At 45.4% G+C, this 23,452-nt stretch overlaps 2 protein-coding genes across 4 annotated transcripts in view; both read right to left on the reverse strand.

The window, feature by feature from the left end:
* Nucleotides 1-23,452, reverse strand: part of LOC132075624 (UDP-glucuronosyltransferase 1A1-like) — an 85,298-nt gene that overhangs the window by 52,017 nt on the left and 9,829 nt on the right. Inside the window, exon 1 of one of the 3 annotated variants that reach the window (XM_059476218.1) lies at nt 20,361-21,212. The exons of 1 other annotated variant lie outside the window; for it this stretch is intronic. In XM_059476218.1, coding sequence (XP_059332201.1) covers nt 20,361-21,212 — 852 coding nt within the window. Of the gene's footprint in view, nt 1-1,164; nt 2,017-20,360; nt 21,213-23,452 lie in introns of those variants that run through there. One more of the 3 variants, XM_059476217.1, reaches the window with a different exon arrangement.
* LOC132075424 (UDP-glucuronosyltransferase 1A1-like) lies at nt 5,594-13,818 on the reverse strand. Its single transcript, XM_059475838.1, has 4 exons — nt 12,979-13,818; nt 11,447-11,467; nt 6,044-6,096; nt 5,594-5,603 (listed from the first exon to the last, which is right to left on the reverse strand). The coding sequence occupies exons 1-4, from the start codon at nt 13,816-13,818 to the stop codon at nt 5,594-5,596; spliced, it is 924 nt and encodes a 307-aa protein (XP_059331821.1).

The following is a 23,452-nucleotide window of genomic DNA, read 5'->3' on the forward strand; positions in this document are numbered from 1 at the left end:
GCACTTGGCTGTAAAAGGCCAATACACGATTTTTCTAGGTGTGGAACATGTGATTTTCACCTAACAGGAGTCTGAAGACAGGAGATGGCAGGGATTAAATGAGGGCAGGATGTCTCCACCCTTGTAGCAAAGTTATGAACTCCTTATGGCTCTGAGAATTTTAGGATAAAAAAGTGAAGACTTATATTGTGGAACCAGCAAGAATTTGTTTCTTAAATCTCAAACTAGAACAACTCTCCTGAGCCGTAATATGATAGAATGCCTTCGATATAATTTTATCCCAATATCCTAGCCAAGATATTGTTCTTTGCCTTGTTTATCAAGTTTAGAGGGCTCTCCATCAGGCTGTCAAAGAGCATCAAAGAAATCTGAAAGAGGAAAGAAAAATCTCACCCTTCCAGCTCACTGACATTGTGCAGAGATATTGCATTACCACAATTCAGAAGTGAGGAAGTGATTTCCTAGTAAAGTGATTTGTGTCCTGCTTTGTGCCTGGATAGAAATGTCCAGTGTTACCATTTTAGAGATTGTTGACTATCTCAATAGATTTAGATTTCTCGATTAGCTTTAAGACCCTCCAGAACAATTATGGTAAAAGCAGACGTGAAAATATGAGAACTTACATTAGTTCTGCATTCAAGTGTTTTTCACACAATCCACGACTGTAAGATTATTCCTTGCCGTTTTAACATGACATTTATATTTCACACAAACAAACAGGAGTAACCTAACACAGACAGTTTGGAAATGATTTGTCATGAAAATACAACTCAAGTGAATCAACTGATGCTGCTGAGCCTGGAGTTAAAAACACAAGATGACTTTTGGGATTTTGATCAGATAAAAGAAATAGATGTCAGATGCCATAAAAATGAAATGAAAACTAGATATCATTGGCGGTAAAGACACATTCAATGTGGACGGAAATTTCAGTTTGACTGATGAAATCCCCTTTTGGTTTGCTTTGTTACAAAACCGTCATGAATTCAAGTAAGTCGCGATCAAGGTTGTTTGATGGGAGCATATGGGAAAAAACTACCCAAACCTGCATGAATTAAATCATTACCAGAAAATTTAAAAATACAAACAATACAGATAAACTTGCTGGAACAACAGAATGACTTTTCATTGGGAAATGTACAATTTTAGGCAAAGAATCATTACCTTAGGCAGTGGTTTCCTCTTAGCACAGTTGATCCCCCCTACAAAGACCATGTTGGGCATCACTGGCCTGACGTACTCAAACACAAAGTCAAACCTCAGGATCCAAATGGCAGCAGAGTCCACCAGGTCCATCAGGGACACATCCCTCTGAAGAACTTCTGAGGAAAGCTTAAGTGCTTCTGCATAGAAACCGTTGCAGTAATCAAGCTCCAGGAGGGAAATCAGGGCATTTTCCACCCTCTGGAAAAAAGTCATGCGGTCTGAGTTGAAGCTGAAGAGTCTTGGGACATAGGACAGAGGGCTTGGGCTCTGTGGGGCTGAAAAGTGCAGGTTGCAAGGGAATCCCCTCATGAAGAAGACAAAGGGAAGGGAGAGATGTTGAGCCAGGATGGCCCCACACATGAGGATAGGATCCGTCAGAATGGCATCAAAGCTGCTTTGGTTGAGGAACCTCAGGGTCTCCTGGCTGTGGAACAGGTCTTTGCACTGCCCAAAAAGGATGCCTGTAGCGTTCACCGAGGCGTTGTACATGGCCAGGGCATTGAGGGGGAACGGCTTTGGTGTCAGGTGCACGGTGAGGTAATTCTTGAAGGAGTTATCCAGCTCTTCCAGGGTCTGGCTCACCGGGTACGTGACCACCTTGTAGGCCTGTGTGGTTTTCATCAGCCAACTCACCTCAGGAACCAGCACCACCACCTCGTGTCCTCTCTCGCTCAGCTTCTCCACCACTTCCTGCATGCTCAGCCAGTGGCTTCCCACCATGGGCACCACCAGGAGCTTCCCTCCATCCAAGACGCCAGGCAGGAGGAGGAGGAAGATGGAAATCCAGGCACAGCAAAGCCTCAAAGCCATGTTGCTGTGATCGCAGTAGGGGCCGTGAAAGAGATTTCTCCTGCAGGCTGTAGCCTCAAGATGCTTTGGAAAGCAACTGATGGGTGAATTTGTTGCACTCTGCCCTATTGATGTTCCCGTTGTTAATGATTCACTGCTTTGCATTGTGGGTGGTTTATTTTGCCTTTTCCCTCCTAACTTGGAAAGCCAAGATTTGGTGACCTCTTCAGTGCTGAGTCACTGGAATTCCTCAATGTTCCATGAGCTCCTAAACGCGCTACTGGGATCCCTCAGGACTTCTCATCCTTGCTCTGTCTCGTGTTCTACCTTGGCCAGGACCCAGGGAGCAACACTGGTGTGAGCAACTCCCAAGCCCACAGGAAAAAATGAAAAAGAGCCTCTCCAAGCTGGAGACACAGATCCTCAAGTGATTCCTCCCGGGATGGAGCAGGAGACCCTCAGGACAAGGCTCAGGGCTCTTCTGAGCTGGCAGGAATCTCCTCCGTGCCAGGGACACCTCTAAGAGGTGCTGACAGGGGCTGGCCTCTCTCTGTACAGACCAAGCTCTCACTTTACAGAGTTCTTTCCCAGCCTGGCAGGTGGCCCCTGGCTGGCTGGAAACTCCTCCCCACCGGGATTCAAACCAGCGCTAAATGAGTTTTAGCAACCTCTGGAGGCTCAGGTTTCAGACCTGACTCAGCAAAGGAGCAGCTTCAGCACAGACATGATTTCCCCGGCCTCACAGCGGTGCCACTGATGGCAAAATTAAAAATATTGCACCCCTGGATATTCAGAGGCACGCAGCCTCTATCTCTCCGGCACACATGTTCTCTCCTTTCCCTTCATGCCACGGTCAATGCAACACAATGAACTGCATATTGTTTTACTCATACCAGCATTATTTATTTGTTTTTCCTCTTTTACCCATGTCTTTCATTATTTCTACTGGGAAGGTGGCAGAGAGCAGTTTTATGTCAGGATGGCTTTCCAGAAAACCAAATTTTTGAGCGTCAGAGTAGGGGGAGAGAAGCTCTGAAGTAAAAGAGACTAAAACACTCACTGAATCTTCTATTATGAAACGCAAAGGAAAAGCATCATAGTAACAAGTACTAAATATGGCCTGATTTTTCTAAAGCACACTCAGAACTGGGCATTGGGAAGCTGACCTGTTTAGAAAACACAATGTTCTCACAAAGACATGTTAATTTCTGTATTTTGTGATGGCACCCAGGTGTTTGCTGAAGCGGGATTAGGAGAGGGCTGGAAGGGAAATGTTCTGCCCTCCCCTCCCTCCTGCTGCAGGATGGATTTTCCATCCAAACATTCAGCATGAGGTGTTGGTGCAAAAGCAATCCCAGGACTGCTGAAGTTAATCTGTACCTCAGTGTTTGTGAACTGGTCAGACGCTCACTCAGTTGGCTGGTTATCCCAGGTTATCCCAGCTAGGAATTCTGGAATTTGCTGGGTTCAAGGCAGTACAAGATCAAAGTTGTTTCCTGCTGACACCTGAGCAAAGGGATAGTGGGAAGGCTGGATTTGGGTGAAAAGGCACAAATTTGGGGGCAGCCCTGTCCAGGGAGGAGTAACAGAGCTGGGGAAGGGATTAAAAACTCTCCTGAGTGTGGAGAGATTTATTAATAATTGGTTAACTGAGAAAGGCCACGCTGAAATAATGCCGCTGGTTAAGCTGAAAGAGAAAAGCCAGCAGTCAGCAAGCTAAAAGGAAAGGTCAGCAGTGACCTTGCTGCAACATGAGGAAAGGGAGTAGAGATATTCCTGAATATATCCTGAGAATATGTAGAAAGTATCAAAAGTAGAACCATAGGAATGTAGAAGTAGGCGTAGATGCTGATATGTAAGCTGACCAATCCTGAGCTCAACTTTTGCAATATGTATGAAGCTTATTATTAACTGTATTTAACCCGCCGTACTGATCAATAAAATCGGGCCTATGATGATCAACGGATGTCTGGGTCTCCTTCCTTCGACAAATGGTGGAGAATGCGGGCATAACCGAATCTCTACCCTTTTTCTCGGATTAAAAGAAAAAGGGATTACGCCACGGTCGGGAAGTTGGGTTTGGGTCCCCCTGCAGCAGGGACGGTGCCGGAATTTGAAGCACCCTTAAGGTTCACAACGGTGGACTTAAGCCAATACGTGCCGCGGGAGCCTGGAGAGCTGCAACAGCGCGCGCTGATTAATAGGTATGAATAGGCAAGCGGCATATGATTTATTCGCCCCATATTTAGAGTGGCGAGAGATAAAAGGGATAGATTTAAAAAAGGAGTTACCAGGGTTATTAGCCTATGGCCATGCTAAGGGTATTTTTTCTAACCCTCATACAGTTCATGAGCTAGCAGAGTGGAAGAAGTTTGGGGAAATATTGTGGGATACAGTGTTGGACGATGATAAGTCAGCTAAGAAATTCGGGAAGTTATGGCGGGTGGTGTATAACACGTTACTGCAGCAGGTCTCTGAGAGAAAGGCAGCAGAAAGGGCAACAGAAGCTCATAGGAGGAATATAGGGTATGGTCGTGAGGATGATCCCCTGGCACCTTCTGTAACTAAGATACTTATGCCTAAGGGTCCCCAGGAAAGTAGTGTGGAAGATTTTCCTATAGGCGCAGTGGAACCGTCTGCACCTTTCCTGTCTGAGGGGGAGGGCGAGTCGGATGGTGGGGGTAAGAGCAAACCAGCTTTGCCTCCGCTACCGGCTTCGGGCGGGTCGGATGGTGGGGGTGTGAGCAAACCAGCTTTGCCTCCGCTACCGGCTTCGGGCGGGTCGGACGGTGGGAGTGGGAGCAAGCCAGCTTCGCCTCCGCCGTCAGCCTTGCCTCCGCCGCTTCCCCTCAATGAGCCGGCTCCGGTTACAGCTCCAGCGGGGGGGCTGCATACCCCGCGCGAGCCGGCTCCAGCGGGGGGGCTGATTGCCCCCCGCGGGCCGTCTCAGCTTGAGCCGGCTCCGGTTTCACTGTCAGCTCCTGCGGGGGGGCTGCTTCCCCTGCTTCCCCCGCGCGAGCCAGCCTCTGCTTCACTGCCTTCCCCGTGCGAAAACTCGGTGCCTGCACCGAAGCGCCAGCAGCATAGCACCCTTAAAGAGCCAGATCCCATCCCAGGGGCACACCGTGATCCATGGGGGGAGATGGCTAAACAGAGGAGGGAAGCTTGGGCTGCTTTGGCGAAAGAAGTAATGCAAATGGGGGATGGTGAGGCGGTGGAAATAGCTTCTAGTCTTGCATGCCCAGTTACATACACACCACACTATGATGCACAGGGGAACCTTACGCATAATATAGCAGAATATACTCCCTTAGATTGGAAGCTGTTAACTCAGCTACGTTCTACGGTTAGTCAGTTTGGAGTAAAAAGTGAACCTGTTAAGCAAATGCTAGATTATCTTTTTAATACTCAGGTTTTATGTCCTAATGATTTAAGAGGAATAGTTCGGTTGATATTCACTCAGCATCAGCAGTTATTGTTTAATGCACATGACCCATTACATGGAGTAACAGTAAAGGAGCTGATGAGCTTAGAGGCATTTTTACGTACAGAGGCACAGATGATATCGGGAGAAGATAAACTTAGGGAGTCTATGTGGTTAGTGCGTGCTGCAATAGACATGGTTAAAGAGCCAGGAGGGTTACCGGCTTATATGGGCATTAAACAAGGTAGAGAAGAATAATTTGGAAATTTTGTTGATAGAACAGCTACTGCTATAGATCGGGCTGATGTTGCAGGGCCCTATTGAAGTAGTGTGCTTTGCAAAATAGCAATCCAGCAATCCAAAGAGTGTTAGCTGCTTTAGGGGCAAATTGGGCTATTGAGGAAGCATTAGAGTGAATGGCATTAATGCCAACAGCTTCACAGGCATTTATAGTAGAAGCCTTAAAGGAATTAGGATTAGGGTTGCAAAAGCATAGTCTACTCAGAGTCAGGTGTTAGCTGCTCTTGCTCCTCTCCGAAGAGGCTCACTGGCAGTCACGTAAAGAGGCTCGAGACCATTCATCAAGTGTTACCGATGTGGCAATGAGGGACAGACACAAGTTGCCGCCTGACATCGGAGACACCAGCTGCTGCCGTGACATCACTGCTACCTCCTGTCTGCAACCCACAACAACAGGGAGCCTCAGCTTGGACTTATCAGCAGCAGTAGACGTCACACTAAGGACGAACCGGCCTGAGAGGATACCCACTGGAGTAAAGGGCCCTCTTATATTAAATGGACAAACATGTGGAGCATTATTGCTGGGACGTTCCTCTACAACTATGTTGGGATTATTTGTTTTGCCTGGTGTTATCGATGCAGACTTTACTGGGGAAATACAAATCATGGCTTACACCCTTTATCCTCTGATTAAAATTACAAAAGGACAACGCATTGCACAATTGGTACCACTGTCACAAATGACATCAGGAATACAATCATTTACTGGACAAACACGGGATGAAAAAGGTTTTGGTTCTACTGGTGTTACACTTTTAATTGTGGATTTACAAAATAGACCAAAGCAAAAGGTTGGAATTACTTATGGGCATCAAAGCATAACCCTTTATGGATTATTGAATACAGGACAATTGGACATTAAAACTTTACATGATGCACAGAAGTTGCTGGGAGACTTACAGTGGCTGAAGCTTATTGTGGGAATACCAAATCATTTACTAGAAGCCCTACGGCCTTTGTTGAGAGGCGTGGACCCTACTACTCCTGTACACCTGACAAAGGAGCATCATCTTGCCTTGCAGCAAATTAGTAACTGTGTACAGCAAGGGTATGTGTCTCGTCGACAACTCGACCACCCCATCGACCTTATTATCTGGAATAGCCCTTGCCACTTGCTTGGTGCTCTCTCTCAGTTGCAAAAGAAAACGGGGGAGATACGGGTGTTGGAATGGTTATCACCACCACTACAGCATAAGAAAACAATATCTTCAAAAATTGAACAATTGGCTGCATTAATTAAAAAGGGGTGTCTCAGAATTCTTGAAGTGGATGGTAGAGAACCTGCTACTATTAGATTGCCTATGGAAAAAGAAACCTTGGACTGGTACTTGATTAATTCAAAGAATTTACAAGAAGCATTATTGATGTCATCTGCTAAAGTAGAGACTAGTAAATTAGTGCCTAGAGTTTTGCAATGGATGACAGAATGGAACTGGATCACTCGACCTTTGAGAGAAGAATGCCCCATAGAAGGAGCTATTACAGCTTTTACAGATGCAGGAAAGAAATCAAGGCGTGCTGCTGTTACCTGGCAAGAAAAGGGACAATGGAAGCATCAACTCCTCACAGCAGACCCTGCAGATAGCTTACAAACTTTGGAATTGCTAGCAGTAGTATGGGCGGTATCCAACTTACAGGACCCTTTAAATGTGGTCACAGACTCTATGTATGTTGCAGGAGTAGCCAAACGAATAGAGGAAGCAGCAATTAAGGAAGTGAATAATAAACGATTGTATGAGTTACTGATACAGTTAAGGAAGGCTTTACGAGAAAGAAATGCAGCATATTCTGTGATTCATATTAGGAGTCATAAGTGGTCTGAAGGTTTAGGAGAAGGGAATGAACGTGCAGATAAATTGGTTACCCTACCCATTGATAATTCTTGTCCTATTGACAAGCACACATTGGCCAGAGAAGCACATAGTAGATATCATCAAAATGCAAGAGGTTTAGCAAAACACTTTGAGCTGAGTTTGTCAGAAGCCAAGGCCATTGTCAGAGCATGTCCAACATGTAGTTATCATAATGGTGGAATAGGTCTAGGCATCGGGGTTAATCCTCGAGGTTTAGAAATAAATGAGAAATGGCAAATGGATGTTACACACATAGCCAGATTTGGTAAAGTCAAGCATGTGCACGTCACCATAGATACATACAGTCATTACATATGGGCTACGGCTCAGGCAGGAGAGAAAGCTACACATGTTATCAGACACCTGTTAAGTTGTTTCGCTGTTATGGGAGTTCCAAAGAGTATTAAAACCGATAATGGTCCAGCTTATGTAAGTGCTAGGGTCCAGAAATTTTTGAATCAGTGGTCTGTTAAGCACGTGACAGGTATTCCACACTCTCCTACTGGACAGGCAATAGTGGAAAGAGCAAACGGTACCCTTAAGCAGTATATTGAAAAACATCAAGATTTGGCAGATCCACAAGCATGTTTGGCTAAGGTTTTGTATGTGATTAACCATTTATGCATTTTTGGGGAAGATGATACCCCCCCTGCAATGAAACATCATCCGAGGTCAGGTCAGGAAAATACTAAGGAAACAGAGGTCTGGGTTAAGTATAAGAACCCGAGTACAGGATTATGGGAAAAACCTGCAAAAGTATTATATTGGGGTCGGGGGTATCTTTGTGTTTCCTCACCTACAGGGCCTTTGTGGGTGCCTGCTAAGTGGACTAAACCTGTCTTTGATGCAGCCTCTGGTGGATCGCCTTACGGAGGAGGACAGGGAGCGACTGGGGAAGAAACTGCTTCTAGTCCTACAACCACTACTGTTACAATTGAAGGGGTACTCGGAAGCGGTGGACAGAACACTGACACGTCACTATCGGACAGCCCAGGAGCTGATTGGTTTTATTGACTCATTATCAACTTTTCATTTAACGAATCCAGCGAAACTACATTGTCTTGACTGTTACAATCCACATTGTGCTGCCTGGATAGCTCTACATTGTGGGGGTTGTGAAAGAACTTTTTGGATAGAACAATCACTATTGTGGGATTTGTGGTGTCATACTTGTGAACAAGAGCACACGTGGGGTAAAAGTTGGCAAGATGAATTAAGGAGACATACAGGGCAAAATGCATATATAGCTTTAAATCTTTATGAGTCTCCTGAACAGAAAATTCTTGCTTATTATCGATGGGAACTACAATGTATTGTGAATAGAATTAAGGTTCAAAGTAAATCACGTATAGTTTCTATAAGGTGTAGGAAATTAGTGCCTTTAACACAGCATTCAGTTGTAGGACCCTTCAAAGGGGATCCTGATAGAGCATTAGATTGCTGCATTGACAAATTGCAAAAATTGAGTTTGCAAGTGGCAGGACCAGTGAGATCAGGAGCAGCAAGATTAAAGACAGATAAGAAAAAGAAGGCAAAAGGGGAAGGGTCTCATTTGAATAAGGGTATCAGTGATTGCTAATTAATTTTCTATGATTAGAACACTTCTACAATTGTGGGACCCTCGGGAAGATATAGTTGTTGAGGAGGATAACGAACAAGAACTACGATTACGAAATAAGATACACCTTGTGTTAAAGAGAGACCTTGAGCTGTTAGCCTCATACAGTAAAAAGGCAGAAGAGGCTTTGCGATCACCACCATTGAATTGGTTGCTTTGGATTGAAGAACCACAATTTCATACTGGTCCTTACTTATATTCACTTCCTTGTTACGTTTGCAAAAGGGATAATGATAAATGCTATGCATGGGTAGCTTTGCATTGTGCAGATTGTAATCAGGTTTATTGGTATTCACAGAGGTCAGTAGATTATTTATGGTGTAAACCTTGTTCTGGAAAGTGGATTCGAAATTATTTCTGGGTTAGAGCTCTTGAACAAAGTACTGGCCTGCCAGGACGGACAGGATTACAGCTTTTTGAGAGTGCAGAACAAGTGATTATAGCATATCTTAGGTGGAAGTTGCAGGAAAACCTTAGAGTATTTGAAATTACTAAAGCTTCACGCATCATAGCAGCTCGCTGTAAAGCTGATTTGCCTTCAAACTTATCTCATGCTATACCTGTGAGCAAGGATGCTGATTTAGAATTAGATCAGTATATTCAAAAATTAACTCAGCCTTACAATAGACAATCTAACAAACCAGGGAAAAGACAGCGAAGAAAGGAAAAACAACGCAAGCAGAAGGAAGAAAGGGAGAAGCAAAGCAAGCAGAAAGAAAAATGAGGTTTGTTCTTGTTATACTGCTCAATGCTGTAGCAAGTGAAGCAGTAGGAATAACACACTTTAGTCAACCAAGGGAAAATTTATGGGTGACACTTGCTAATCAAACTAACCAATCATCACTTTGTCTTAGTCTTGGAGGAGTCACTAACCCATTTCGAACATGCCTGGTAGGACTTCCGGTGTGGTCTCCTGGGGAATTTTGCAGTTTGATAAACAACCAAACCTTATGTATGTCTAACATGTCAAACATCACATTGCCAGTGCAACAAGGGTATACTGCAGGTCAGAGTGATGGCTATCGTCAATGCTTACTAATCCAATCACTTAACACCTCTTTGCATTCTCCTCCTGAGGAACTGGATCTTTTTGGAAGTACAAATGCCAGCGTGTCTAACACTACAGCTGGTGGATGGTTTAGCTTTAGACTTTTGGGTGCTCAGAATTTAAACCAACCTAAAGAAACATGGGCCACCCTAGATTCATCCCTGAATGTGAGTGAATTCTCTCCACAGCATTACAATCAATGTAACGGCACAAATATCACAGCACCAATGAAATTACCCACAGGAATATTTTTGATTTGTGGAGACAGGGCGTGGAATGGCATACCAGCTAAACCACAGGGTGGACCCTGTTATTTGGGAAAATTGTCACTGTTTCACCCTAATGTGTCCTTGCTAATGCAGCTGAGTCAAAATTCAAACAGGAAAAAACGTAGCATACATGACTTAGACTGCAGCAAGATAGGAGATCCACGGTTTTGGGGCACATTCAAACAGGTGGTGGTTTCAACTATCATGCCAGGAGGATCTGCCAATAAAGCTATGAATTTAGCAAAACAATTAGGATGCTGGGCAAGGGATGAGCTGAACAAGACATCACAAATTCTAGACATGTTAACTGCAGATGTGCAAAGTGTTAACCATGCTGTTTTGCAGAATAGAGCTGCTGTAGATTTTTTGCTCTTAGCACAAGGGCATGGATGTGAAGAGTTTGAGGGAATGTGTTGCATGAATCTGTCTGATCATTCGGTGTCCATTCACTCTAAGATAAAAGAATTGCAACAGGGACTTCACAAACTTAAGGAAGAAGACGGTTTAGGAATTGACGAATGGCTTAAAGGCTTAGGACTTGTACCGTGGCTGAGGAACCTTGTGATCTATGCTATAGGCCTGCTGAGTGTAATCTTACTGTTTTTGCTTATTTTGCCTTGTATCTTTAACTGTATTCAAAACATGGTTAGCCGTACAATAGCAAAAACATGGCAAACTAATCTCCTTGCGCAAGAAGAAAACGGGGGAAATGTGGAGAGATTTATTAATAATTGGTTAACTGAGAAAGGCCACGCTGAAATAATGCCGCTGGTTAAGCTGAAAGAGAAAAGCCAGCAGTCAGCAAGCTAAAAGGAAAGGTCAGCAGTGACCTTGCTGCAACATGAGGAAAGGGAGTAGAGATATTCCTGAATATATCCTGAGAATATGTAGAAAGTATCAAAAGTAGAACCATAGGAATGTAGAAGTAGGCGTAGATGCTGATATGTAAGCTGACCAATCCTGAGCTCAACTTTTGCAATATGTATGAAGCTTATTATTAACTGTATTTAACCCGCCGTACTGATCAATAAAATCGGGCCTATGATGATCAACGGATGTCTGGGTCTCCTTCCTTCGACACCTGAGCTGAGGGAACTGGGGGTGTTTATGGAGAAAAGGAGGCTCAGGGAGGACCTTGTCAGGCTCTACATTTCCCTGACAGGAGCGAGAGTGGGATCAGCGTGTCTTGCTGTGTCCAAAGGGAAAGATGGGAGGAAATGGTCTCAAGTTGTGCAATAGGAGATTCAGAGTGGGTGTTAGGAAACAAAAAACTCACTGGAAGAATGGTTAAGCAATGGAATAATTTGACCAGGGAGGTGGTGGAGTCGCCATCTCTCAAGTGTACTGGAGATGTAGCACTTGGGGTCGTGGCTTAGGGGTGACCATGGCAGTGCTGGTGTAAGGCTGGCACTGGGTGATCCTGGAGGTCTTTTCCAACCTGGATGATTCTGTCAGCTGCAGGCTGGCCCATGCCAGGCTCAGGATGATTAGGGAATCCTCAGTAGGGAATTCTTAAGGTATTGTATGCTTGCTACAACACGCCAGCCAAGGCTGGAATAAATCCATGACTAGAGTTTGCAAACTACCTCTTATAAATATATGAAAAGAGATCCCCAAGCCGCTCTAATAAATCCATTGCAGGATTTGTCTAATCCTTCTAATAAATCCAGTCAGAGATGCCAAAACTGCTCTAATAAATTTTTTTAAAGGAGACCCCAAATCCTTTTAATAAATTCATGACAATAGATACCTAAGCCACTCTAATGAATCCATGAGAGGCAATCCACAAACACCTGTCATAAATCCATGATTGGAGAGCCCAAAATCCTTTAATAAACTCATGATAGGAGATTCCAAACCCACTACTATATCCTTGAAAATAGAACCCCAAACCCTTCTAACAAAACCAGAAAGAGATCACCAAACCCCTCTAAGAAACCCATCAAAAGAGAGCCCCAAATCTCTGTAATACATCGGTGGCAGGAGATCCCAAAACCTTTCCAATACAACCATGGCAGGATATCCCAAATTCCTGTAATAAATGCACAACAGAAAACAAGAGTTTGAAAGAGGGAGCTGGTCTTTGTAGAAAGCCAGGTTGGTTTGTGTTGGAAGGGACCTTAAAGCCCATCCCATTCCACCCCGTGCCATGGCCAGGGACACCTTCCATTATCCCAGGTTGCTCCAAGCCCTGTCCAATCTGGACACGAACACATCCAGGGGTGAGGCAGCCACAGCTTCTAGGAACAACTTTTGCCAGGGCCTCATCATCCTCACAGGGAAGAATTTCTTCCCAATATCCGGTCTAATCCTTTCCTCTGGCAGCTTAAAGCCACTGCCCTTGTGCCAACACCTCCGGTTCTTGGAAACAGTCTCCCTCCAAGACAGAGATAAGATTCATCCCTCTCAAACACCTCACTTGGACCATGCAGGTTTGTGAGTGCCACAACCTCTCCCAGCCAGCCACTGACCTGAGATAAGGGCTTCTTCTTCTCTCCACAGTGGATGCCTCCAATGAAAACCATGTTGGGCATGACAGGCATGGGATACTCAAAGACAAAGTCGATTCTCCTCAGCCAGATGGATCCGTGACTTAAAAGCTCCGTCATTGTCATGGGTTTTTGGAGGAACTCTGAGGCCAGCTCCTCAAACTGAGAATAGGCAATATTGCAGATGAAGGACTCGGAAAGGGCAATCAGGAAGTTCTTGATCCTCTGGGAGAAAGTCATGTGGTCGGTGTTTTCTGAGAACCCCCGTGGGACGTAGGACGGCGGGTCCGGGCCCTGAGCCGCGCGAACCTCCAAGGCACACGGAACCATCCGCAGGAAGAAAACACTGGGGATGGAGAAATGCAGGGCAATGATCTGCCCACAGGGTGACACAGGATCTGTGAGCAGGGCATCGAACTGACCCTCTCCAATGTACTTCAGCAGCTCTTGGTTGTGCAGCAAGGACTTACATGAAGCATGAAAAAGGGTTCCGCTCTGCCTATACTCCATCAATAGCCTCCAGAATCTCACCAGGAAATGCTCTTGGCTGAAAGATTTTTCAATGAAGGTGCGTACGTGTTCTTCCACATCCTCCTTCATCAATGGCACAGAGTAGGTTTTCAGTTCGTAGACATCCGAGGAATCGATCAGGATTTTGTTGTCCGGTGCGATGACCACGATTTGGTGCCCTCTCTTGCTCAGCTCCATCAGCACTTTTTTCATGCTGAGCCAGTGGCTGCCCTCCATGGGGATCACCAGCAGCCTCCCAGCAGCAGCCGGGCTCAGGAGGCACAGGAAGGGCAAAAGAAGTGCCACCAACATGGTGTGAGCCGTGCAGAGTGGAAGCCTGGCAGCAGAGAGGCCAGGAGTGCTCTGCCAGCTTCTCTAGCCGTGCTCCACCCTTGCCCTTCTGAGTCTCCTCCCATTTTGTGTCATCTGACCTTTGCACCAAGGTCACAGAAAGCAATCAATGATTAGGAAGGGTTCAAGGCAGGTTGGGACTTCAAAGTTGGCTTTGTGTGAGTCAAGAAAGCTGTGTCACTTTCACACACGCCAAGCTGAGGTGATTAGCCCCATGCCACCTTCTTCCCTCATCAGGACCCTTGCTTTGTGGCGCTTCTTGCCACCATCCCACCACACTCAAGGTCTGATGGCAAAATGCAGGGAAAATTCATGAAAAAATGCACCCACAGAGTGGCTGTACAGAAACACTGCTGAGCCCACATGGGAGGCCTTTGCCTATCAAAAGAGGCAAGAAAGGCCTCCTTTCCACTGCTGCCACTGAAGGCTGACAGAGTTGTCAGACTAAGGTATTTAAGAATTTTTAAAAGCATTTTCTTACCTAATGAAACTGATGCCAGTAGTACAGTGAAACATAACGAACAGTAAAGATTCACATGAGAAATTAGTGAACCAGTACCTGGAGTTTGGGTTTTCTCTTTTTTTTTTTTAGTAGTCTATAGCAGTTGGCATCCCTGAGAAAAAATAATTTTCCATAATGCAAACTTGCATTTTTTTGGAAAATAAGCAGCCAGCAGTAAGTCTTTTCTCATCTATCCATACAACTTTCAGCAAACCCCTTATCCTATCAGGTATAAAACAAAGTTGCAAAAGAGCATTTCACCCTTGTACCCCAGATAACAAAGACCAGCAACACCTCTCCAGTGGACAAAGTCAGGAATCGTTCACAGCCAGTAAGAGTTCAGTTCATGACCTCAACCCTGTGTCCAGGTCCTTCTTGGTTATAAATTCCTGGGGTTTAACGTTGGTGATAAACTCTCCTTAAAGCCTATAAGCAGGTGAATATGGGAAATAATTTCCTTCTCCAGGGCAATCTGGGCTTGAAAATCATGTTGGTTTTTTTTCCCCCATGCAATTTCTGCAGATTCCTTCACAAGCCTGGTGGGAAATCTTGGACTTTGCTGAGAACCTGCCCTCCAAAAAGAACAGCAGCTCCATCACCCATGCTGATCCATCTTGGTAGTTTACAGCATGGATTAACTTAATGGGAATTTTCAAACACCTCTAGAGCAAGGAGATGCAGAGAAGACAGGCCATAACCTCAGACAAGGCCGCCAAATGAACATGGGAAGGTTAGTCCAAAAAACAAAGGAGTCCTTGTGATGAGAAGCTGCCATTAGCAAAACGTTTTCCCATTCTTTTTATGAATCCTGCTAGGATTCCCAGCATCCCAGGAGAAGCAAATCATTACAGCCTGAGGCAAAGCCATTTGTCTCATGACACCCAAAAGGACCGGTCCGGCTTTTGTCTCTGCCCGGTCATGCGCAGGATGGCCTTGGGACAGCCTGCGCTCCAAAGGACGAGTCTGTACTCTTCAGATTTTCAGTCTTCAGTATTATTATTTCTTACCTACAAAATTTTCTTCCATCCTGACAGAGGTCTGACCAGCAAGGCAGCCAAGGGAACTTTGACCTCCCACTGGGCGGTTGTCTATTTTTATACTAAAAACTATGTATATCATATTTACCTTTATTTCCCAATACCTTTCACTCATATTAGCAAGTGCACCTTCAGCATGAACCAATCCCAAAGTGCCAACATCACCACAGAAAATGGATGACAAGAAGAAAGAAGAAAGACAAGACATGCCCTGATTCCTCCATCTTGTCTCCATAACCCCCCTGTGTAGAAATGAAGGGAGACGACCCATCCTCTGATCAGCATCGAACTCTGATTTATTCATCCACCATGTACATTTTATAACAGTGTTAATTAAGCTCATACATATTGCAAAACCCGAGCTCATCATAGGCTACAGATCAAACACTAACCCCTCCTTTTGTTTTCAATACCTGTGGTTTGTTATTGAAACCAAGATTTGTGTTCTCACCCTGATATGAATGGTTCTCAAAACCTCCATGTCTGTTACTTTTACTTTCCCAAAACAGCCAAGGACAAGATATTTACTTGTTATTAAAAACAACCTGAGAACTTCTGCTGTTTACATAAATGTGCCTGAGAACTTTTGTTATTTACAGAAACAGGCTTGGGAACTGCTGCTTACAGCTGCCTTTTACTTTTCCATCAGCTGTATATTATTATGGCATGTCTGAACAAAATTCTATAAGCCATTTATGAGCAAAATTCTCCAACACCCCTGTACCAAAATCCTAAAATCTGTATTTTCACCCTGTGAATAATTAATTCTTACACCACTTATCCCCAAGTGATTCTCTTGTCCTCAAAGAGGTGGCACATCCCGTGCGGGGTCAAAATCCAACCACCAAGCACCTCTGGCCACATTCCAGGATTTCTGAGTCCCCCCAAGGGTTGTCTCGGTAACTCTGGATATCCAGAGTGATGTGCTGAGTTCCCACACCAAAGGGTGGTGTGACTGCCCTGAATAGCTCCACTCTGTCACACTTCACATGGAGGAACCACCCTTAGACAATGAAAACCAATTTCTGGAGAGGCCCAGTGCAAGAGAGATGGGAGATGGCACAGATTGAAAGTAGGACACTGAAGGGATTTACAAATAATTGTCATTCAATACAGGAAATCTGGATGCAAAGACTTCATTGCAGCTGTTGTGACAAGAACTGACCAAATTAACTTGGAAGTTGCTGCTTGGTGTGGTTTCTACTCTGGACTCAGTGGGATTTTCAATGGCAACAGCAGTTGGCTGAAAACAGCCAATACAAGTTCCTTTCCCTTGACTATAACAGAAAAAGTCTCTTGACAGGATGGCCACACTTCCTTATGGACTCCACAGGCTCCCTACTTTTTGCACCACACCATCAGAGCAAAAACTGTGGGAAAAGTGAGGCAGCAAGAGGAAGGGTAAGAGAAATTAGAGATAAAGGCAGGACAAAGAAAGAAAGAATGAACTTCTTAGATTACCACAGGATCAGCTGAGGTCAGAGTTAAGGTAAGTAATTGCTATTGAGAAAATAAACAGCCAGGCTCATTTTTCTGAGAAGGAAGAGATAAGTTTGTGCTTGTTTTTGCATGATGAGTAGCAAAGGGCACCTGGACCTCTCTCAGCTCTGAAGGGTGTGGTGCTTGTTTCCAGCTCCTGTTTTATGTGCAATCGAGGAACTGAGGATGCCAAATGTGAGATAGCCAGGTGCCTGCTTGGAGGAACGCCTTCCCCATTGCAATATCAAAGGGCATCAAGGTTTGGGTGAGCCAGGGGTGCAGGTTTGTTTTCCTCTCAGAAGGGATAAACCTTGTGTGGGTTATTCCACGGAGCCTCTTGGAGCTGGTAGGGAGTGATGGAGCAGCTCTGCAGGCTTTGGGCCCCTCACCCTGCCATTGCTTTAGCTCCAAGAGGAGCTAAAACTTTCTCATAGGTTCACCTGTGAGTGGGACTGGCTGCAATGTGTGGATTTTTTCTCAGTGGCACTAAGGAAAGAGAGCAGCAAACAGAAACCTCAGCAGCACTAAAACTACAGCAGAAGTGTAGGTTTCATCCTGGAAGTGTTGGGTTCACCCACTGGATTTGCTTCCCAGCTGTGAGGTGAGATTGCTGACCCCCTCAGGCTCTGGGTCCTGCAAGCAGGAAAAGGTTGCTCAACCCCATGAGTGTGGGGATGATGCCCAGAGAAGCTGTGCATCCCTGGCAGTGTCCAAGGTCAGGCTGGACAGGGCTTGGAGCGAGCTGGGCTAGGGGAAGGTGTCCCTGCCCATGGCAGGGAGTGGAATGGGAAGAGCTTTAAAATTCATTCCAACCCAAAGCAGCTTGTGATTCTATGTAATTTGATTCCCTTGGTTCCTGTATGATGGATCAGGCTTATCCAGGGAGGAGTCCTTTTGTAACTGAACCCAGACCCCTTTTTCTGGTGCTAAGCAGCATCTGGGAAATGCAGGTTGGTGGCTGATGACAGGAACCTGCCTGATTCTCCCTCAGGTTTTTTTTTAAACACTGTGTGGATACACTAGCTTTAGAGGAAAAACAACCCATACAAGCAAATATGTAAGTTGGAAAGGAATAGAAATTTTTGTGAGAGCAAGAAGCAAATCATAGAACACAGATCATTTCCAGGGCAGCTGTTTCTGAAGCCATTAATAGCAACCTTGGGAAAATGGAGAGGGTTTTAAAGCAGGATCTGTGCTCTTAAGCCCCGTGCCGGTGAGAAAAAGGTGTTTATTCAGTTACACTTTGTCCTTACTTGACTAGATACCTACTTAAACCTGGGGTTAATTTAATGTTTTCAGTTGACCAATTGTTTAAATAAGTACTGGGAGGTTTAGGTGAAAAAAAAAAAACCAGAGAGACCTTTGAGAAGTGGCCGTAGCCTAAATTCCAAATTAAATTTGGTTTAATCAAATCATTCGAACATATCAAATCATAGTACCTTTGTTTTTCTGAGCTGGCCAGAAAAGCAGCTTTGTGAGACTGTCACCAGAGTGTCTCAAGGCTCACAGTTTTAGTTGATTTGCAAGGTTACCATGCCGGCCTTCAGGTACTTCTTAGAGCCAAGATATTGGCTCTGATTGCTGCAAGTCTTGTGTTAAACTTCCAGACACTTGAGGAGATGGAAACTTGGGATTTCTCTGCCTGTTAATGAAGGTTTAATTGCTGCTGAGACATATTCCCATGCAAAGTGCAGGCCAAGAGGAAATCAGCCTGTGGCAGCTTACACAAGATGTAAATGCAGTCTGTGGTCCCCCAGGCCCAGCCCTAAGTCATGTTCTCCCACAAGCTCTGTGATGATCCTTACACAATTTAGGATTGGATTCCCAGCTGGATAAGGTAAGTAGGGCCAGCTCTGCACAAGCCTGAGCTCCTTCCGCTCAGGGCAGCTCCTCCATGGGACCACATCAGATCCAGCAGAGAGGAGCTCTTACCTGGAATGAGACCACCGTGCCCCATTGCCCTGTCTGAGGAAAACTATGGAAGTGGTGTAAGAAAAAGGCCTGTGGACTCCTTGTCTGAGGAAGAATTTGCAATTTCAATCGCTTCTTCTCTCTCCCTCTCCCAGTAATCCTTTTTCTTTTCTTACCTGTTGAGCAATGGGTTCAATAGACTTTGAGGAACGATTCATTCTTCCCATAGGATTTTGTTTCTGAGCACCAATAACCAGCCCAGGGCTTTAATATTGTGTGTGAACAGGCAGATTCCATTACTCCCTGTGACTCACTTTACTTTGGTTTACACTCACCTGCTGGGCACTATTCAAAGGGAAATAGGAGAAACTCCTCTGCAGTCTGTAGATAATGTAGCTCAAAAAGAGACTGAAAAAGGATAATTACAGAAGATTTTTCCAGGTGTGGAAATTTTGTTTTTTACCTAACAGGAATGTGAAGACAGGAGCTGGCAGGGATAAAATGAGGGCAGGATGTGTCTACCCTTGTAGCAAAGTGATGAACTCTTTGCACATCTGAGACCTTCAGGATATAAAAGTAAAGATTTCTATTGTGAAATCAGCAAGAATTTGCCTCTTAAATCTCAAACTGCTGTCACTCTTGTCAGCCTAACCAGATATAATGCCTTAGATTTATTTTTTCCTAATATCCTAGTTAGTATTATTATCCTTCACCTTGTTTATCAAGTTTAGAGGGCTCTCCATCAGCCTGTCAAAGAGCATCAAAGAAATATAAAAGAGGAAAGAAAAATCACACCCCTCCAGCTCACAGACATTGTGCAGAGATATTGCATGAAAGCAATTCAAAAGTGAGGGAGCAATTTCCTGGGAAAGAGATTTGTGTCCTACTTTGTGCCTGGAAAGAAATGTCCAGTGTTACCATTTTAGAGATTCCATGTTGACTATCACAATATATTTAGAGTTCTCAATTAGCTTTAACACCCTGAAGAACAATTTTAGCAAAAGCAAATATTAAGGTATGGAAACTTACCTGAGTTCTGCATTCATGAGTCTTTCACCGAATCCATGACTGTAAGATTATTGCTTGCCATTTCAACATGACATTTATATTACACCCCCAGAAACAGGAGTAACCTAACACAGACAGCCAGTTTGGAAATGATTTGTCATGAAAATACAACAAAAGTGAATCAACTGATGCTGCTGAGGCTGGAGTTAAAAGCAAAATACGACTCTTGGATTTTTGATCGGACAACAGAAATAAATATCAGATGCCATTCAAATGAAATCAAAACTGGATCTCGTTGGTGGTTAAGACACATTCACTGAGGACAGTAATTTCCATCTGGCCGATGAAATCCCCTTTTTGTTTGGTTGGTCGCAAAACCCTAATCAACGTAAGTAAGTCCCTATCAAGGTTGTTTCATTTCAGCCTATGGAAACAATTACTCAAACCTGAATGAATTAAATAATTGCCAGAAATTAAAAAAACAACAAACAATAGCGATAAACTCGCTGAAACAACAGAATGAATTTTCATTGGGAAATGTACAATTTTAGGCAAAGGAACATTACCTTAGGCAGTGGTTTCCTCTTAGCACAGTTGATTCCCCCCACAAAGACCATGTTGGGCATCACTGGCCTGACGTACTCAAACACAAAGTCAAACCTCAGGATCCAAATGGCAGCGGAGTCCACCAGGTCCATCAGGGACACATCTCTCTGAAGAACTTCTGAGGAAAGCTTAAGTGCTTCTGCATAGTAAATGTTGCAGTAATCAAGCTCCAGGAGGGAAAACAGGGCATTTTCCACCCTCTGGAAAAAAGTCATGTGGTCTGAGTTGAAGCTGAAGAGTCTCGGCACGTAGGACAGAGGGCTTGGGCTCTGTGGGGCTGCAAAGTGCAGGTCGCAACCAAATCCCCTCATGAAGAAGACAAAGGGAAGAGAAAGATGGTGGGCCAGGATGGTCCCACACATGAAGATAGGATCTGTCAGGATGGCATCAAAGCCACTTTGGTTGAGGAACCTCAGGGTCTCCTGGCTGTGGAACAGGTCTTTGCACTGCCCAAAGAAGGTGCTGTAAGTATGGACTGAGGCATTGTACATGGCCAGGGCATTGAGGGGGAACAGCTTCGGTGTCAGGTGCACGGTGAGGCATTCCTGGAAGGATTTATCCAGCTCTTCCAGGGTCTGGCTCACTGGGTACGTGACCACCTTGTAGGCCTGCGTGGTCTCCATCTGCCAGCTCACCTCAGGAACCAGCACCACCACCTCATGTCCTCTCTCACTCAGCTTCTCCACCACTTCCTGCATGCTCAGCCAGTGGCTTCCCACCATGGGCACCACCAGGAGCTTCCCTCCATCCGAGAAGCCAAGCAGGAGGAGGAGGAAGATGGAAATCCAGGCACAGCAAAGCCTCAAAGCCATGTTGCAGTGATCGCAGTAGGGGCTGTGCAAGAGATTTTTCCTGCAGGCTGTAGCCTCAAGATGCTTTGGAAAGCAACTGCTGGCCGGAGTTGTTGAGCTCTGCTCTTTGATTGTCCTGTTGTTAATCATTCACTGCTTTGCATTGTGGGTGGTTTATTTTGCCTTTCCCCTCCTTACTTGGAAAGCCAAGATTTGGTGACCTCTTCAATGCTGAATCACTGTAATTCCTCAATGTTCCATGAGTTCCTCAACGTGCTACAGGGATCCCTCAGGACTCCTCACCTTTGCTGTGCCTTGTGTCCCACCTTGGCCAGGACCCTGGGTGCAACCTTGGTGTGAGCAACTCCCAAACCCACAGGAACAAATGAAAAAGAGCCTCTCCAAGCTGGAGACACAGATCCTCAAGTGATTCCTCCCGGGATGTAGCAGGAGACCCTCAGGACAAGGCTCAGGGCTCTTCTGAGCTGGCAGGAATTTCCTCCGTGCCAGGGACACCTCTAAGAGGTGCTGACAGGGGCTGGCCTCTCTCTGTACAGACCAAGCTCTCACTTTACAGAGTTCTTTCCCTGCCTGGCAGGTGGCCCCTGGCTGGCTGGAAACTCCTCCCCGCTGGGATTCAAACCAGCGCTAAATGAGTTTTAGCAACCTCTGGAGGCTCAGGTTTCAGACCTGACTCAGCAAAGGAGCAGCTTCAGCACAGATGTGATTTCCCCGGCCTCACAGCGGTGCCACTGATGGCAAAATTAAAAATGTTGCACCCCTGGATATTCAGAGGCACGCAGCCTCCATCCCTCAGGCACACATGTTCTCTCCTCTCCCTTCATGGCATGGTCAATGCAACACAATGAACTGCATACTGTTTTACTCATACCAGCATTATTTATTTGTTTTTCCTCTTTTACCCATGTCTTTCATTATTTCTACTGGGAAGGTGGCAGAGAGCAGTTTTATGTCAGGATGGCTTTCCAGAAAACCAAATTTTTGAGCGTCAGAGTAGGGGGAGAGAAGCTCTGAAGTAAAAGAGACTAAAACACTCACTGAATCTTCTATTATGAAACGCAAAGGAAAAACATCATAGTAACAAGTACTAAATATGGCCTGATTTTTCTAAAGCACACTCAGAACTGGGCATTGGGAAGCTGACCTGTTTAGAAAAGACAAAGTTTTCTCACAAAGACATGTTAATTTCTATATTTTGTGATGGCACCCAGGTGTTTGCTGAAGTGGGACAAAGAGAGGGCTGGCAGGGAAATGTTCTGCCCTCCCCTCCCTCCTGTTGCAGGATGGATTTTCCATCCAAACATTCAGCATGAGGTGTCGGTGCAAAGGCAATCCCAGGACTGCTGAAGTTAATCAGTAGCTCAGTGTTTGTGAACTGGTCAGAGGCTCCCCCAGAAGGCCTGGTTATCCCAGGTTATCCCAGCCAGGAATTCTGGAATTTGCTGGGTTCAAGGCAGTACACGATCAAAGTTGTTTCCTGCTGACACATGATCAAAGGGACAGTGGGAAGGCTGGATTTGGGTGAAAAGGCACAAATTTGGGGGCAGCCCTGTCCAGGGAGGAGTAACAGAGCTGGGGAAGGGATTAAAAACTCTCCTGAGCTGAGGGAACTGTGGGTGTTTATGGAGAAAAGGAGGCTCAGGGAGGACCTTGTCAGGCTCTACATTTACCTGACAGGAGCGAGAGTGGGATCGGCGTGTCTTACTGTGTCCAAAGGGAAAGATGGGAGGAGATGGCCTCAAGTTGTGCCAGGGGAGGTTCAAAGTGGGTATTAGGGGAAAAAAAACTCACTGGAAGAATGGTTAAGCAATGGAATAATTTGACCAGGGAGGTGGTGGAGTCGCCATCTCTCAAGTGTCCTGGAGGAGCCTGGATGTGGCACTTGGGGTCATGGCGTAGGGGTGACCATGGCAGTGCTGGTGTGAGGCTGCCACTGGGTGATCCTGGAGGTTTTTTCCAAGCTGGATGATTCTGTCACCTGCAGGCTGGCCCATGCCAGGCTCAAGATGATTAGGGAATACTCAGGAGGGAATTCTTAGGGTAGCTACAACACACCAGCAAAGAGGGAGTTGGTCTTTGTAGAATGCCAGGTTGGTTTGTGTTGGAAGGGATCTTAAAGCCCATCCCATTCCACCCCGTGCCATGGCCAGGGACACCTTCCACTATCCCAGGTTGCTCCAAGCCCTGTCCAATCTGGACACGGACACATCCAGGGGTGAGGCAGCCACAGCTTCTCTGGA

The sequence above is a fragment of the Ammospiza nelsoni genome, chromosome 7 (genome assembly GCF_027579445.1).
Source record: "Ammospiza nelsoni isolate bAmmNel1 chromosome 7, bAmmNel1.pri, whole genome shotgun sequence".
Taxonomy (NCBI): Eukaryota; Metazoa; Chordata; class Aves; order Passeriformes; family Passerellidae; genus Ammospiza; species Ammospiza nelsoni.

Coding starts and splice junctions, on each gene's coding strand:
- LOC132075424 (XM_059475838.1), bottom strand. CDS start 13,818: ATGTTGGTGGCACTTCTTTTGCCCTTCCTGTGCCTCCTGAGCCCGGCT. Junction 11,468..12,978: donor AGAAGAAGCCCTTATCTCAG/GTCAGTGGCTGG, acceptor AGTTGAGCTCAG/GATTGGTCAGCTTACATATC. Junction 6,097..11,446: donor ATTGGTCAGCTTACATATCA/GCATCTACGCCT, acceptor TGTGGGTTGCAG/ACAGGAGGTAGCAGTGATGT.